Below are 17,503 nucleotides of genomic sequence, written 5' to 3'. Positions count from 1 at the left end.
GAGGTTTTTTAAAACACCGAAACTCGGGCAAAGTCTATCATAGTTCATTAAATTAATTTCTGGGTAGTTTTGGAAAGTCCACAGTTGAGCAATAAGACACGTCTACTTTTTTCTGGATCTTCCTCTCTGTCTTTACTGCCCACCTGTTCCTCTATAGGACAAATTAAAGAGTGTGTTCTGGCCAGGGGAACCCCACACACTCTCTACAACACACACACACACTACAGTGCTCTCACACACTGTCACACACAACCACACACACTCAGCGTCAAATTATATGGAAAAATATTTTGGTCTCATTCAATGGAAATTAAAGGTCAGTAGCAAAAATGTTATAAAAGAAAATACGCCCCATAAAACACGTGTCTGCTATCGATTTTATGACAATAACAAATAAAAATATTTAAATATTTGTAAATAATTCTGCTGCAGAAAGATTTTTTAAACACAGTCTTCTACATGGATTTAAATATTTAGCTATTTAAAACATACAGCTATCAGTTTCCAGCATTAAACAGAATGACAAGGATATAATGAGGGAAGTATCAGCATGGCTCTCAGCATGATTTAATATGTGATAAGGCAATAAAGATACAACTTTTTATCAGTACACTGGAAACTGGAGAAATGGAAACGGACTCGTGAGTATAAAGACTAGTCTGATATTGTGTCTGATCTAAAATGAGTCATCACACCATCTAGTGTCACCCATATGAGGATGGGTTCCCCTTTGAGTCTGGTTCCTCTCAAGGTTTCATCCTTTACCAATCACCTCAGACTTGCTCGTTGGGGATAAATACATATACATACATACACACTGTGAACTATATATATTTTGAACTTTTATTATATTAACTCTTTATATTACTCCTTATGTTTATCTTCTGTCCTATGCTTATGTTCTGTAAAGCTGCTTTGAGACAATGTCCATTGTAAAAAGCGCTATACAAATAAACTTGAATTGAATTGAACTGAGGACTCTTTTGTTCTTTCAGTGTGAGACGTATGTTTTTCCCTCTGTTGATAATCTTACACTGAATTTTAGATGAACAAACACTAGGAGCATCTCAGAGAGCAGAAATGGGTTTGATATCAACATTTACTCAGAAGATACAAACATCTGTGTGGGAAAAATAAACGTTTTTGTTGTTGTTTTTTTTTAGAATGTTTATACGAATATTTTGACCCCTTGTATTGTAGATGAAAACAGAAATCCTGATGAAACTCTACAAATGCTTAAAGTCCTGAGCGTCTACTTTCATACGAGCTTCATATTAACACCACTGTGGAGTTGACAAACACACTCAATGATGAACATGAACACAATAAAAACAGGAGGAAACTCCATTTTTTGGCTTCTCGGAAAAAGAGTTCAATTAACAATCGAGTCCAAATCAGTGGGTGATTTTAACACAGAGAGTTTATTGATCTTTTCAGACAAATGTCATGCTCATAAATGGCTTTACAGAATGGACTTGAGTTCAGCTTTGACCCCACACCGACAGGTCCGATAACGGCTCTGCACTGACTGTACATAAAAAACTCCTCACCTAAAATGAGTCTTCACCTCATCAGTGTCATGACAATACACAATTACGTCACAAATATATCAACGTCGCTTACTTCGGAAATGACAATCGCTCATGGTGTGTCTAACGCTGTGTTCAGATGGAGTCGTGTCTGTGAATGGCTCCCTCTTGTGGTATTCATAACGAATGGAATTCTGTTCAGCAGGTGACGATGCTAAGTGTAATAAATACTTTCTCATTTCATTCCTATGAAGTCTTTTCTTAGGAATTCAAGAACAAATCTGAGAAATTCCTGATAAAACCCCGTCTTTATATCATCATTAGAAATGGTTTTACGACAATATAGCGTGTAGCGTGATCGCTAACCTTGGTTTGTTAGCTAGGTCACACGTAGCAGGATTGTTTTCACGACTTCCATTTGAACGCACCGTATTTAGATTACCGTACATTTGCATTTTGGTGTTAGATTAACAGAAGGCACACTAGTGTCACAAAAATGTAGAAGGTGATAAAAAGTAAAGCGTACGTTTCAGGTTAAATATTGAAAAATGAAAACGTGAGAGATGAAACAATACATAAGAAGGTAATCGGTTCTCTATTCACTACAGTGGCTTTCCTTAATGATCTGCTGCATTGATAAATACAATAATTAGAGATTTCCTAACAGTTCCTGTTGACCATCACGATGGCGGCCATTTTTAAATGCTAATATCTTATCTATTAGTAGACTAACTAAACAACCTGGGATAAAATTAGATAATAAATGTCTAGATATATTTATATGTATGTGTGTGTGTGTGTATATATATATATATATATATATATATATATATATATATATATATATATATATACATACATACAGTGGTGTCAGTGCATTCAGGTAAACATAAGACGTTATCATAAAATATTAAAGAACCTATTACTAATGTGTTAAGTAAACATTTCACATTCCTTTAACATAATCAGTGCAACAACCTGAATATCACAGCGTGGACTTGAGCCACAGCTTTTCACTACATTCTACATGCTTTAAAACCATAACATTCATCTGACAGTGAACATCTTAGTTACGCTCCAGAACACTTAACGTGATGCTAAACTTTCCACATTTCTTAACATTATGACACTGAAACAATGTGCAAGATATAAAAAAAAAATCAATAACCGTGTGTCATGGTGCAAATACAACACCAGAGAAAGAAAAAAAGAAAGATAAACAAACAAACAAACAGATTAAAAAGCTTTTCCCAGACACACTGCAGCTCATGCTAACCTGAGGTAAACGTTGCTGTAGGATACAGATAGCTATGTTTTGCCTCCATTTGTCTCAAACTAGAAGGATTTTTCAATAAAACAAAACTTGTAAATGTTTTAGATAACCGACTGAATGACTGTCTTTAAGTTAGATTTTATTGACAATCTAACTTAACTATCAATTTGATAGCATCTAAAGCTACTTATCTTTGTCGAGTGTTCAACTAAACTTATCTAGCGCCTAATTAAAGTTCCCTTCATTGTACATTGTTGATATATTTAACTCGCACAAATTCCTTATTTCCTGTCATACTTTTCCAGAATTCCACACAACACAATGTTCAGTTAAAATAAATGTACCGAATCTCATCTCATCCTCTGTCACTATGAATTTTGAGTCTTTGAGATGAACTTGTTTGTGGGTCAGTAAAATCAAGTCACCCTCAAGATCAAAAATACACAGCAGTGTGTACATACTAGCCTTTAGCTTCAATAATAGCAGCTTCAAGTCCACAAAGCATAACTAGCTCACTAGCAAGTGTTACCGCAGGAAATTATTGCTAGCTAACTCGACTAAACGTAATTCGACTGCACTCTTTATCTAAACTCTACTTATTCTCATGGGTAAATCATCAGTAAAACAAAACATCATTAGTGTTTGAGTTCATTTTCTTGGGTCCTTTCTAGCAGCTTTCATCTTCACAATCCATGATGTTAACATAGGTAGCTTTATAAAGCTACAGAAGCTAATTGCTAAGTGGCTAATTTGCCAAACACAAAAAGTTAGTGAACGCTAATGAAAGTTTTTACCTAATGAACAACTGATGGATTTAGTGACAGTCACTAATCAACGCATTCTCAACATTTGAATATGTTTAAAAACACATATGCTGTATTTTTGCTAGCTAGCTATCAAGCTACCTTAGCTAGCCTTCTTCTGACATGCATAATCATATCTCTGATAAGAGTTCTCAAGGTGCAGCATGCACCCTGTGAAAACCTGACGCATAATAACTGGAAATGATGAAAAAACAAATTATTATTATAATAATAAAGCGGTACAGTGCCCCCCGGTGGCTTGGAAGCCGTAAGACACTGTTTATTTCTCATCTAGATTAGAAATGGCTGTGACTATTCCAAATGTCTAATTATCGAACAGCTATCTTACCTGATTTTTTTTTCCATCTATTGTTTTTCTGCATTAAATTTTGACACACTACTTAGCTAAAATAAATAATCACAAACATAGCTACATATCTTCATGTCCATCATAGTAGTGCAGCTTATTATTATTATTATTATAGTGTTTATTCTTGAAATTTGGGCAAAATCAAGAACACTTTTTGAGTATTTTAGATGTTCTCCTCGTTTTTGCTCTTCAGTACAAGAACTGACACGGAGCTGAAAACGTAATGAAGAACATTAAAGGTGTGGGCTGGAACGAAACAGAGTAAAGCCCTTAGTATATCAAAAAGTAATTTTACACAGACACACACATCACGAATAATATGATGAGTGTTCATGGTAATAGAAATACTATTTACAATACAGTACAACGTGGCAGACCTCAGCGTGGACACTCAACCCTAACGGGAGTGCTTCGGCTCTTCTCAAAAGCGCTATTGTACTTTAATTTACGAAAGCATAAAAAAACATGCGAAAGAGACATTTATTATTGGGTGAAATTAATCATTCAACCGGTGATTTCGTATCGCAGCCTTAAGATTAAAGCGGCCATCTGTAGACCTTTATGGAATTGCTGACGATATGCTGGGGACCAGAAGACGTAATTGACTCCAGAACTCTGTCTACATGCATTGTAAGGATAAAGAAATGACCCTGCGCTCTGCTGTTACTTCCTGTCCCAAAATCTTTTGATGTAGAAAACTACAAAACGCAACAGAACGTAACATTTCTCAAAACATTATATTTTTATCATCGCTTGACTTTGTCGTTTTATCAGTCCTTTTATCAGTCTAACAGCTTGTCTTTGTTTTATTTATTTACATTATGTCGTTATCGGATGGACAATATGAATGTTAATTTTTTATTTTTTGAGTGAAAGAGAGAGAGAGCTTTAATCACTGTCAGTTCAGTCGGATGTAGGAAGCCTGCGTCCAGTCGAGATGCCAAGCTGTGGGAAGCAACAGAACAAGCAGGTGTGTGTGCAGAGGTGTCCATGAGGGGGCGCTGTATTAACACGAGCAGCTGCTGTTGCTGACAGGAGGCTCCTGCGCTTTGTCCAGCTTGATGTCAATCACTGAGTAGTTCAGCATTAAAGGAAATAAACCATCAGAACAGATGCTAAATGCTAGCCGTGTGTATCTATCTTTGTCCGTATAATTATGAATAAGAGAACTGATTAAAAGAAATAAAAGGGAAAATATAATTCATAAAAATAGCATTTGATTCTGTAGGATTTATAATTTATAATATAGAATTATAATTTGACAAATAATTTACAATCAGATAAAACATAAGTTAAAACGTAAGTCCTTTACTAAGACTGGAAGGGACAGAGGCCATGCCTCCTTTACTAAGACTAAAAGGTACAGAGGCCACACCTCCTTTACTAAGACTGAAAGGTACAGAGGCCACACCTCCTTTACTAAGACTGAAAGGTACAGAGGCCACGCCTTCTTTATGAAGACTGAAAGGTACAGAGGCCACACCTCCTTTACTAAGACTGAAAGGTACAGAGGCCACACCTCCTTTACTAAGACTGAAAGGTACAGAGGCCACGCCTTCTTTACTAAGACTAAAAGGTACAGAGGCCACACCTCCTTTACTAAGACTGAAAGGTACAGAGGCCACGCCTTCTTTATGAAGACTGAAAGGTACAGAGGCCACGCCTTCTTTATGAAGACTGAAAGGTACAGAGGCCATGCCTTCTTTATGAAGACTGAAAGGTACAGAGGCCACGCCTTCTTTATGAAGACTGAAAGGTACAGAGGCCACGCCTCCTATACTAAGACTGAAAGGTACAGAGGCCACGCCTTCTTTATGAAGACTGAAAGGTACAGAGGCCACACCTCCTATACTAAGACTGAAAGGTACAGAGGCCAGGCCTCCTTCACTAAGACTGAAAGGTACATAGGCCACGCCTCCTTTATGAAGACTGAAAGGTACAGAGGCCACACCTCCTATACTAAGACTGAAAGGTACAGAGGCCAGGCCTCCTTCACTAAGACTGAAAGGTACAGAGGCCACGCCTCCTTTATGAAGACTGAAAGGTACAGAGGCCACGCCTCCTATACTAAGACTGAAAGGTACATAGGCCACGCCTTCTTTATGAAGACTGAAAGGTACATAGGCCACACCTCCTATACTAAGACTGAAAGGTACATAGGCCACGCCTCCTTTACTGCATTAAACAGACACTTTTCTTCTGTAAATTGTTTTAAATTAATATTAGTAGTAGTATTAATTAATTTGTTTGTTTGTGTGTTTGTTGTAATTAATTTATTGTTATTTATTTTTATTTTAATTTAATCAGCTGTGTGAAAGGATACTGCCCTCCTTGTTCGTCTCATCCATATTCTCCATTCCAGGCAGAGCAGCAGCCACTCGCCTAAACAACTGCAAAACGAGAGAGAGAAAAAAAGAAAGTCTCACAATAAACCGACATAGCTAACATCGTGTCAATTCTTTAAATATCTTAATTCTCACATATGTACATAATAATAATAATAATAATAATAATAATAATAATAATAATAATAATAATAATACATTTCTTTAAAGTAATGAATTAAAACATTATTTAGAATTAAAGGATGATGTAAGAGGCATGGATGCTGATGGATCTCACCCTGAACGAGTGTCTGATCTACATCGCACCCTGAACAATTGTCTGATCTACATCACACCCTGAACGATTGTCTGATCCACATCGCACCCTGAACGAGTGTCTGATCCACATTGCACCCTGAATGAGTGTCTGATCCACATCGCACCCTGAACGAGTGTCTGATCCACATCGCACCCTGAACGAGTGTCTGATCCACATCGCACCCTGAACGAGTGTCTGATCCACATCGCACCCTGAACGAGTGTCTGATCCACATCGCACCCTGAACGAGTGTCTGATCCACATCGCACCCTGAACGAGTGTCTGATCCACATCACACTCTGAACGAGTGTCTGATCCACATCACACCCTACACTCCACACCCCTATCACACCCTAAACAAGTGAGAGAGAGACAGAGAGAGAGAGAGAGAGAGAGAGAGAGAGAGTGAGAGAGGAGGACTGTATAAAGACTCTCACCTGTTTCACATTGCTGCCACTTTTTGCGCTCGTCTCAATGAACATCACGTTCAGCTCTTTAGCTCTCTGCTCACCTTCCTCGATTGAGATTTGCCTGAAATAAAAAAATACATCAAATCAGATTTGAATGGTTTGACTCCGCCCACTTGTCCCACCCACTCACTCAACTCGAGCTTTCATGCTAACTCGAATAAGCGTATGCAAATCTGAGACCCGAACCTCTTCTCCTCCAAGTCTATCTTGTTGCCGACCAGCATGATGATGACATCACTTCCTCTTTCTGTCCTGACATCATCGATCCACTTGGAGGTCAACTGGAAGGAATTCACATCTGAAAGCAGAAGGTCGGAGTCACGCTTTTTAACAGGAAACATACTGATGACTTTGTGCACACTGAGATGATCGGGTCACAATTTAAATTCTCTTAGGAACAACTTGCTGCTGCTGCTGCTGCTGAGGATAGAGCACATGGACAGGCTGGAGATATGATGAGGTTACTGTGGATGGTATCACTTAGAATCCACGGAGACGGCTTTGAACTGCAATGGATACGAACGTGGGTGTGTCTGTGTGTGTAAGTGACAGTGTGTGTCAATGTGTCAATGTGTCAGTGTATGTCAGTGTGTGTGTGTAAGTGTCAGTGTGTCAGTGTATGTGAGTGTGCGTGCGTCAGTGTGTGTGTTAGTGTCAGTGTGTGTCAATGTGTGAGTGTCTGTGTGTGTGTGTCAGTGTGTGTAAGTGACAGTGTGTGTCAATGTGTCAATGTGTCAGTGTGTGTCAGTGTGTGTGTAAGTGTCAGTGTGTGTCAATGTGTCAGTGTGTGTCAGTGTGTGTGTAAGTGTCAGTGTGTCAGTGTATGTGAGTGTGCATGTGTCAGTGTGTGTGTTAGTGTCAGTGTGTGTCAATGTGTGAGTGTCAGTGTGTGTGTGTCAGTGTGTGTGGGTGTCAGTGTGTGAGTGTCAGTGTGTGTGTAAGTGACAGTGTGTGTCAATGTGTCAGTGTGTGTCAGTGTGTGTGTAAGTGTCAGTGTGTCAGTGTGTGTCAATGTGTGAGTGTCAGTGTGTGTGTGTGTCAGTGTGTGTGGGTGTCAGTGTGTGTGTGTGAGTGTCAGTGTGTGTGTCAATGTGTCAGTGTGTGTGAGTGTGTGTGAGTGTGTCAGTGTGTGTGAGTGTGTCAGTGTGTGTGTAAGTGTCAGTGTGTGTGTCAGTGTGTGTCAGTGTGTGTGTAAGTGTCAGTGTGTCAGTGTGAGTGTCAGTGTGTATGTGTCAGTGTGTCAGTGTGTGTCAGTGTGTCTGTGTGTGTATGAGTGTCAGTGTGTAAGTGTCTGTGTGTGTGTGAGTGTCAGTGTGTGTGTAAGTGTCAGTGTGTCAGTGTGCAGTGTGTCTGTATGTGTGAGTGTCAGGGTGTGTGTAAGTGTCAGTGTGTGTCAGTGTGTTTCAGTGTGTGTCAGTGTGTGTGTAAGTGTCAGTGTGTGTGTAAGTGTCAGTGTGTCAGTGTGTCTGTGTGTGTGTGAGTGTCAGGGGGTGTGTAAGTGTCAGTGTGTGTCAATGTGTCAATGTGTCAGTGTGTGTCAGTGTGTGTGTAAGTGTCAGTGTGTCAGTGTATGTGAGTGTGCATGTGTCAGTGTGTGTGTTAGTGTCAGTGTGTGTCAATGTGTGAGTGTCAGTGTGTGTGTGTCAGTGTGTGTGGGTGTCAGTGTGTGAGTGTCAGTGTGTGTGTAAGTGACAGTGTGTGTCAATGTGTCAGTGTGTGTCAGTGTGTGTGTAAGTGTCAGTGTGTCAGTGTGTGTCAATGTGTGTGGGTGTCAGTGTGTGTGTCAATGTGTCAGTGTGTGTGAGTGTGTGTGAGTGTGTGTGAGTGTGTCAGTGTGTGTGAGTGTGTGTGAGTGTGTCAGTGTGTGTGAGTGTGTGTGTGTCAGTGTGTGTGTAAGTGTCAGTGTGTGTGTCAGTGTGTGTCAGTGTGTGTGTAAGTGTCAGTGTGTCAGTGTGAGTGTCAGTGTGTATGTGTCAGTGTGTCAGTGTGTGTCAGTGTGTCTGTGTGTGTATGAGTGTCAGTGTGTAAGTGTCTGTGTGTGTGTGAGTGTCAGTGTGTGTGTAAGTGTCAGTGTGTCAGTGTGCAGTGTGTCTGTATGTGTGAGTGTCAGGGTGTGTGTAAGTGTCAGTGTGTGTCAGTGTGTTTCAGTGTGTGTCAGTGTGTGTGTAAGTGTCAGTGTGTGTCAGTGTGTTTCAGTGTGTGTCAGTGTGTGTGTAAGTGTCAGTGTGTGTGTAAGTGTCAGTGTGTCTGTGTGTGTGCGAGTGTCAGGGTGTGTGTAAGTGTCAGTGTGTGTCAGTGTGTTTCAGTGTGTGTCAGTGTGTGTCAGTGTGTGTGTAAGTGTCAGTGTGTCAGTGTGTCAGTGTGTGTGTGTGTCAGGGTGTGCGTAAGTGTCAGTGTGTGTCAGTGTGTTTCAGTGTGTGTCAGTGTGTGTGTAAGTGTCAGTGTGTGTGTAAGTGTCAGTGTGTGTGTAAGTGTCAGTGTGTCTGTGTGTGTGTGTGTGAGTGTCAGGGTGTGTGTAAGTGTGTGTGTAAGTGTCAGTGTGTGTGTCAGGGTGTGTGTAAGTGTCAGTGTGTGTCAGTGTGTTTCAGTGTGTGTCAGTGTGTGTCAGTGTGTGTGTAAGTGTCAGTGTGTAAGTGTCAGTGTGTGTGTAAGTGTCAGTGTGTGTGTAAGTGTCAGTGTGTCTGTGTGTGTGTGAGTGTCAGGGTGTGTGTAAGTGTCAGTGTGTGTCAGTGTGTTTCAGTGTGTGTCAGTGTGTGTGTAAGTGTCAGTGTGTAAGTGTCAGTGTGTAAGTGTCAGTGTGTGTGTAAGTGTCAGTGTGTCAGTGTGTGTGTGTGTCAGGGTGTGTGTAAGTGTCAGTGTGTGTCAGTGTGTTTCAGTGTGTGTCAGTGTGTGTGTAAGTGTCAGTGTGTGTGTAAGTGTCAGTGTGTCTGTGTGTGTGTGTGAGTGTCAGGGTGTGTGTAAGTGTCAGTGTGTGTCAGTGTGTGCCAGTGTGTATCAGTGTGTGTCAGTGTGTGTCAGTGTGTGTCAGTGTGTGAATGAGATACAAAGGCTCCATCAGTGATCGGTTCTTCAGAAATTTAACAACACAGACTCCATGTTATAACTGATGAATTTTCTGCTCACACAACTGTAATTATTCACCATTTAGTCTACAATTCTAGAAGAATAACGTCTGCTAAATGCTGTCAGTGTAAATGTAAAAAAACAACATTATTGAGGAACATTCATTTCATGTTGGGATCTATTGTGTGTGTGTGTGTGTGTGTGTGTCTCACTTGTAATGTCGTACACCACCACGGCCACAGTAGAGTCTCGTATGTAGCTGGGGATGAGGCTCCTGAAGCGTTCCTGACCTGCTGTATCCCACAGCTGTAACCTCACCTGCAGCACAGAATAACAATAAACTCACTGTTCCTCAGACCAGTGCAACACATGTACACACACCACACCACACCTACATACACCCCCCCACACACACACACACATACATACTATATATCAACATCAACACACACAACTACACACACACACTTCCACATCCCCATCCACATACATTCACATCCACACACAGGGCAGATTTGATTGCTACAAAAGAAAAAGCAGCACTGAACCACAATGAAATCAGTGTCTCGTACAGCGCAGGTCCACACACACAGATCATCAACATTAACTATACACACACACACACACACCCTTTTGCACAATCCTATACATTATCTCAGGGACCTGCTGCTTAGAAACTGTGTTCATTATAGATTATAGTATTACCTCACGCAATATTGTCTAAACATCGACACTGTATCGACACTGGTCGGTCAGCGCTGTTTCTGTTTATTGTCTTTTGTGTATATTGCCTTGTAACTTTTCGTCTGCACTGTCCTTTGTCCTGCACTGTCTTGTCTGTCTTGTCCTGCACTGTTTGCCCCAGGTTACACAGTTGCACTTTATGTATCTAGGACTACCTACTAAAGCCGCGTTCACACTGAAGTCTTAATGTTTGGCTGTTCACATTACCTTTTAAAATGTGGCCTATATCAGATACCAGTGTGAACTGTTTGCTGTTTCGAACTGACCCGCATGCACGAACGAACAATAACAATGACGTCACACGCAGCACTTTGCGCTAAAGTTGGCGAGGTTATGGAGGAAGTAATTATTTTCGCTTTTCTTTCTAAATGTTTGTGTAATGGCAGCACAGAGACGCAGTGTTTTGAAAATTTTCGGATGTCGAGGGCAACTTTTGATTATTTGATCCATTTTGTAGGCGTAGTCACGTTTTTGTGTGCGTACTCACCGACGCATAATTGTGACGAATGTCGATGTAGATTGACGTAAAAGTCGCATCAAATCCGCCTTGGTTGGTCACACTGTGGCCACGTTGGAAAAAATAAAAAAATTAAAAATTAAATTTGGGTCTGATTCAGGACCACATATGTAAGTGGTCTAAATCTGATTTGAAAAAAATCAGATCTGGGTTAGATTTGAGTGTTCACACTACTCCTGAAGAAGTCTGACCTGGTCACTTGACCCAAAAAAATCAGATTTGGGTCACTTTTACCTGCAGTGTGAACGTGGCTTAAGTCCTTATAGCCCTGTCTCTGTTTTATGTAACACCATGATCCTGGAGAAACCTTGTCTCATTTCACTATGTACTGCAACAGCTATATATGGTTGAAATGACAATAAAAGCTTCTTGACTTGACTTGACTTAATGTTGGCATTAGTTGGCAATAGCTAGCTATTATGTTTTATAGTCATATTGTGGAATTAAATCCAGCTCACAGATTTGCTAGAAAACATCTGTATACTGAGATCTGAATATTAAAGGTGAAATGTGTGTCATGAAGCTAAGAGGTGTTCAGCAGATGCCTTCATGCCGGAACGATCTCCCTGTGTGATTAAGGACTCTTACCGTCCGATCTTCCAGGTACATGGTTTTGGATAAGAAGTCGATCCCGATGGTTGCCTGCAGACAGAAAATCATGACGTCAGTGATGACGAGACCTCGGATATCTGGAGAGCGAGAGGATTTTATACAGCACCTGATAAGTGTTATCGAAGCTGTCGTACATGAAGCGTGTGATCAGGGACGTTTTTCCGACTGAAACGGAACACAAGAAAAAATCCGATGATTAAAATAACCCTGAAATTAATCAGATATTAAAATCAATACACTTTTATATCTAAAAAAAAAAAAAAAAAAAGAAAAAAACTAGCAGCTTTTCAGATTTTCCAGTTTTAATATCGTCGCTGTCGGGCGGAAACCTCGTAAGTCCAAATTTGGTCAATTTCATATTTTTTCACATATGGATGCTATTGGTCAGTCCCCACGTGGGTCTGTTATTTTTACAAGTTATTAACCAATCTAAAGTCTTGAAAATAGCTTGAAAATAGCATATTTCTCCTCAAGAAGAGTCGCAACGAATCAACACGTCTTCTGAGGTAAATGTCTTCAAAACACTGGGCTCAAAGAAAAAAAAATCTTGACCCCCGCTAGTTCTGGTGCTCGTCTGAGGACAGGAATTTAGCGCAAGACAATCCACTGCAACGCGGACTAAACCCTGTGCACTGCAGATAAGGTACGGAGTTTTTTTAATTTCCTGAAAAATAACGGTTTTGGAGATTCCGTCTGACAGCGACGATATAATAGTTTGTCATTTTCAGGAAAAGTAATGCAAACTTTTTGAGACAGCGTCCTGTAATAGCCTACTGTTTATCCAATTAAATGCTTTCTAGAAATCGTATGCCCCGCCTCCAGGGGAGTGTCTTGGTCTACAGAGCGTACTCTTAGCAGTAAACCTGGTTCCTCTGTGTGTTTCTGAGGTTTGTCCATGTTGATGAATTTTTTTAAAGAGGTTTTAGCGACTTTCGTCTGTTCAATGCTGGAATGTCTCTACCTCAGAAGAAGGTGATGAAGAATTCCTTCTTCACAAAACGATGAGGTGAAACCATCAGTAAGAGTCAGTAATACAGTATCATGTCACCTGCAGGTCTCCATCACCATCCGCACCTTCATGAAATCCTTTACAGATGAAAAGCTCCTCCAAACTCTTTGGAGCTAATCCTCTAACATACCTTCTGGTCTGTTTCCATTTGGAAGGAAATGTGTCTTAAAAAGCAATCAAGCACTCAAACACACCATCGCTCTGGACCTCCTGTTTCAAAAGAAAAACCAGCATATGACCAATAGTTTGTGCACCCTGATCATCACACTCCTATGTTCTTGTTAAAACATCTCAGTCCGCACTTATTCCCACTGTTATAATCAGCTCCACTTGTCTCTTCTCTTCTGGAAGGTTTTCCATAGATGTTGGATTGTGTCTGTGTGGATTTGTGTTCATTCATCTACGAGAGCATCGGTGAGATCAGACACTGATGTTGGGATGTTGAGGAGACTCCAGTTCCAGTTCATCCCAAAGGTGTTCAGTGGGGTTGAGTCAGAGTCAGGGCTCTGTGAAGGACACTAGCGTTCTTCACTCCAACCTTCACCTCCACACCATGTCTTCATGGAGCTGTTCATAATACGATCTGTTCATAATGGGGTTAGTGACGTGACATACGGCTAAGTACGGTGACCCATACTCAGAATTCGTTCTCTGCATTTAACCCATCCAAAGTGCACACACACAGCAGTGAACACACACACACACCGTGAACACACACCCGGAGCAGTGGGCAGCCATTTATGCTGCGGCGGCCAGGGAGCAGTTGGGGGTTCGGTGCCTTGCTCAAGGGCACCTCAGTCGTGGTATTGCCGGCCTGAGCATCGAACCCACAACCTTAGTGTTAGGAGTCAGACTCTCTAACCATTAGGCCACGACTTCCCCCACAAAAGACATGTTGCTGTGTTTTTTGTGTGTCTGTGTTTAGAGGCTGAAAACCTGAGCACATTGTTTTAGGAATTCTTGGTTCAATTCAATGGTTCAACATTCCGACATTCCTGAATGACTCTCACTCAAGGTGTGTTCATATCGTACAGGTCAGTCCTGTTCCTCAAAGCAGGTGCAGAAAAACAAAGACACACGACACACACTCCAGAGCTGTCTTTGATATAATTCAGCGAAGAAAACAATATAACTAAAAATGGTGGGTGGAGTCAAAAAGGGACGGTGATCGCTTTCAACGATTATGCAAATTTCATCAATTGACAATATCACAATAATGTCAAGTTGCATATCGTCGCTGTCGGGCGGAAACCTCATACGTCCAAATTTGGTCAATTTCATATTTTTTCACATATCGATGCTATTGGTCAGTCCCCACGTGGGTCTGTTATTTTTACAAGTTATTAACCAATCTAAAGTCTTGAAAATAGCTTGAGCACAAATCTCATAACTCCATTGGACACTTCAACTGTCCACCTCTTCCTCACTCCGTGGGAGAGCTTCACGGCATATTTCTCCTCAAGAAGAGTCGCAACGAATCAACACGTCTTCTGAGGTAAATGTCTTCAAAACACTGGGCTCAAAGAAAAAAAAATCTTGACCCCCGCTAGTTCTGGTGCTCATCTGAGGACAGGAATTTAGCGCAAGACAATCCACTGCAACGCGGACTAAACCCTGTGTACTGCAGATAAGGTACGGCGTTTTTTTAATTTCCTGAAAAATAACGGTTTTGGAGATACGAGGATTCCGTCCGACAGCGACGATATAATTATTTATAGGATCGTTTTTAGCAAGTTTCAGTTTTCTATTTCAGTTGGGTTTCATTTTCATTTCAGAAAAATTATCAAATGATCAAAGGAGATGCTGAGAACTTGGTCTTCAAGAGAACTGACTGTAATCAAGAGAACTCAGGATTGCTCTTTCCCGGAACCATAAACAAATTATTTCATCAACAGGATGATCCAAATTCAGACCTTTGATTGACATGCTAATCATGCTAAGGTTCATAATAGCACTTCTGGCAGATTGGATCAACAAAGCAAGGTGTCTATGATCTCTACGACTTACTTTCACGCTTTGATATTACTTCAGAACATCTCTATAGACGTGTACTGGCGTATATGGCAGCATTACCTGAAACCAAGGCTATAAATATTCCAAAGTGCAGGTAGGAACTAAAGCTGTTCTTGATTGGTCTGAGGAATCATTTGAGCATAGGTGACTTTTCTGACTTATTACTTTAATGTGTCATACGTATTTTGCACAGAAGTGAAAAAAGCACAATTTGAACGTCACTTGTTGTAGAAATCGTGGCTCTGTGTTGAACACTATAAATATATTTCCATTTTCTGTAGCTTATCTTTGCAGGGAGCCTGGAGTTTACCCCAGAGATTAAAGCACAAGGTGGAGGTCATCCTGGATGGGGTGGCAACACGTTACAAGGTACAATCACACACACACACACACACACACACACACACACACACACACACACACACACACGCACACATACACTACAGACAATTCCAATCATATGCCAATTAACCTTTAGAGTGGGGGAGGAAAGTGAAGAACCCGGAGGAAACCCCTGAGGCATACGGAGAACACACAAACTCTACACATACAGCGATATATATATATATATATATATATATATATATATATATATATATATATATATATATATATATAGAGAGAGAGAGAGAGAGAGAGAGAGAGAGAGATTTTATAGCTCAGTAAAACATATATATAAAACAGATATATAGCATTTTATAGCTCAGTAAAACATAATTTTACAGATTTGCATCGTAAAATGTAAATTAGTAAAAACAATTGTAAAAACACAAGTATTGTATTTATTATATTATATTATATTGATGTATTGTGGTTGCTGCTGGGTGAGGTGAGGGTTGCCAGGTTTCTGAATGCCACCCTACCAGTCTGGGTGTGTCTCCGTCTCTCTCTCTCTCTCTCTCTCTCTCTCTCTTTTCCCCTGCTTTCTCTTTTTTATAAATACAGAGCACACTATTTCACATTGAATGTAACCCTGGGTTTATATTAATGTCCATACAGGGTGTCTATGTGTGTAATGTATTCTTATTCTCCTAAATCCACTGCACCAGAACCCACAACAACACATTTATCTTTTATTTTATGATGTCTGCTGCCACTGAATAGAAAACAAAAAGGAAGTGTATATAAAGGATTTAATTAAATGTGTACACATTTATTATTATTATTATTATTATTGTTATTATTATTATTATTATTATTAATGTTGGTGCATTGCTACAGACATGACTAATAACAAAATAAAGAGAAAAGGTGTAACATCATGGCAGATATGTATCAGTGTGTGTCAGTGTGTTTGTGTGTCAGTGTGTGTGTGTCAGTGTGTGTTTGTGTGTTTGTGTGTCAGTGTGTGTGTCAGTGTGTGTGTGTCAGTGTGTGTGTTTGTCAGTCTGTGTGTGTGTGTCAGTGTCAGGTGTGTGTGTCAGTTTGTGTGTGTGTCAGTCTGTGTGTGTGTAAGTGTCAGGTGTGTGTGTCAGTCTGTGTGTGTGTGTGTCAGTGTGTGTGTAAGTGTCAGGTGTGTGTGTGTGTCTGTGTGTGTGTGTAAGTGTCAGTGCGTGTGTGTGTCAGTGCGTGCGTGTGTGTGTGTGTGTGTGTGTGTGTAACTCACCGCTCTGTTCGCCCAAAAAAACAAGTTTAAATTTCCGTAAAGGGTTTCCAAAGTCGTTCCCCACAGACATGGCGGCTACAGTATATAATAACCGTGTATATAATAACCGTGTATATAATAACCGTGTATATAATAACCGTGTATATAATAACACTATATAAACAGTATAATCTCGGTATATTCCTGCTGTAACGTCCCCAATCTGACGGTCACAGGCTGAAGATGAATCCCAGCTTCCGACTCGGTGGATGTTGCAGCACTGCTTTGCGATGTCAGTCCTGCGTCCCAATGCGCATGCGTGACTTCCGCCTCACGCCCGCCTGCGGTCCGAGCTGCGCGCGCAGATTCCGCCATTGTTGTTACTGTTGTTGTTTCAGTCTATGGACCAGCAGCGTTTCTGTCATTGCCAGAATTCCTTTAAACTTTAAATTCACGTTCCCCTAATTTACTTCACTAGAGCATGACCTGCTAACGTTCACATTTAACTCTCAAAAATTAAACTATTATTTTTGTTTTTTCATTTACAGCATAAAACAAGCTAAACTATTCAAAATGTCTTCAAAAACTCGATGCTTCTTCCCCAAAGTGTTACCACATAGTTTTAATCACACGGTTGTGTTCTCTGTGTGCTGCAGCAGTTTGGGAACTATTAAGAGTCCAAACCCGGTGCCATCATGACAACGTCCCTGTGCACAAAGCTCCACGAACACCCTGAAGGTCGGAGTAAATAACCCGAGTGTCCTGCACAGAGACGACACTGACTCCGACTCAACCGCACTGAACACGTGGAATGAACTGGAACGATGACTAAACCCCAGACCTTCTCACTAACACTCCTGTAGATGAATGAA

The 17,503-nt window shown here is 40.6% G+C and overlaps 1 protein-coding gene across 1 annotated transcript; it reads right to left on the bottom strand.

The window, feature by feature from the left end:
* Positions 1-1,402: 1,402 nt before the first annotated feature.
* On the bottom strand, positions 1,403-16,923 carry rab6bb (RAB6B, member RAS oncogene family b). Its single transcript, XM_060888441.1, has 8 exons — positions 16,653-16,923; positions 12,131-12,189; positions 12,001-12,054; positions 10,364-10,469; positions 7,275-7,386; positions 7,056-7,149; positions 6,299-6,365; positions 1,403-5,046 (listed from the first exon to the last, which is right to left on the bottom strand). The coding sequence occupies exons 1-8, from the start codon at positions 16,720-16,722 to the stop codon at positions 4,982-4,984; spliced, it is 627 nt and encodes a 208-aa protein (XP_060744424.1). The 5' UTR covers positions 16,723-16,923; the 3' UTR covers positions 1,403-4,981.
* Positions 16,924-17,503: the final 580 nt, after the last annotated feature.

Source organism: Tachysurus vachellii, chromosome 15 (assembly GCF_030014155.1).
Source record: "Tachysurus vachellii isolate PV-2020 chromosome 15, HZAU_Pvac_v1, whole genome shotgun sequence".
Lineage (NCBI taxonomy): Eukaryota > Metazoa > Chordata > Actinopteri > Siluriformes > Bagridae > Tachysurus > Tachysurus vachellii.
The sequence above is the reverse complement of the archived record's forward strand: the minus strand, read 5'-3'. Positions and strand labels throughout refer to the sequence as shown.

What these genes read in the sequence shown, in the direction of transcription:
- rab6bb (XM_060888441.1), bottom strand. Translation starts at nt 16,722, where the DNA reads ATGTCTGTGGGGAACGACTTTGGAAACCCTTTACGGAAATTTAAACTT. An exon ending in TTTTTTGGGCGAACAGAGCG is followed by an intron (nt 12,190 to 16,652) that starts GTGAGTTACACA and finishes GTTCCGTTTCAG; the next exon opens with TCGGAAAAACGTCCCTGATC. An exon ending in GGTGGTGTACGACATTACAA is followed by an intron (nt 7,387 to 10,363) that starts GTGAGACACACA and finishes TTCTGCTTTCAG; the next exon opens with ATGTGAATTCCTTCCAGTTG.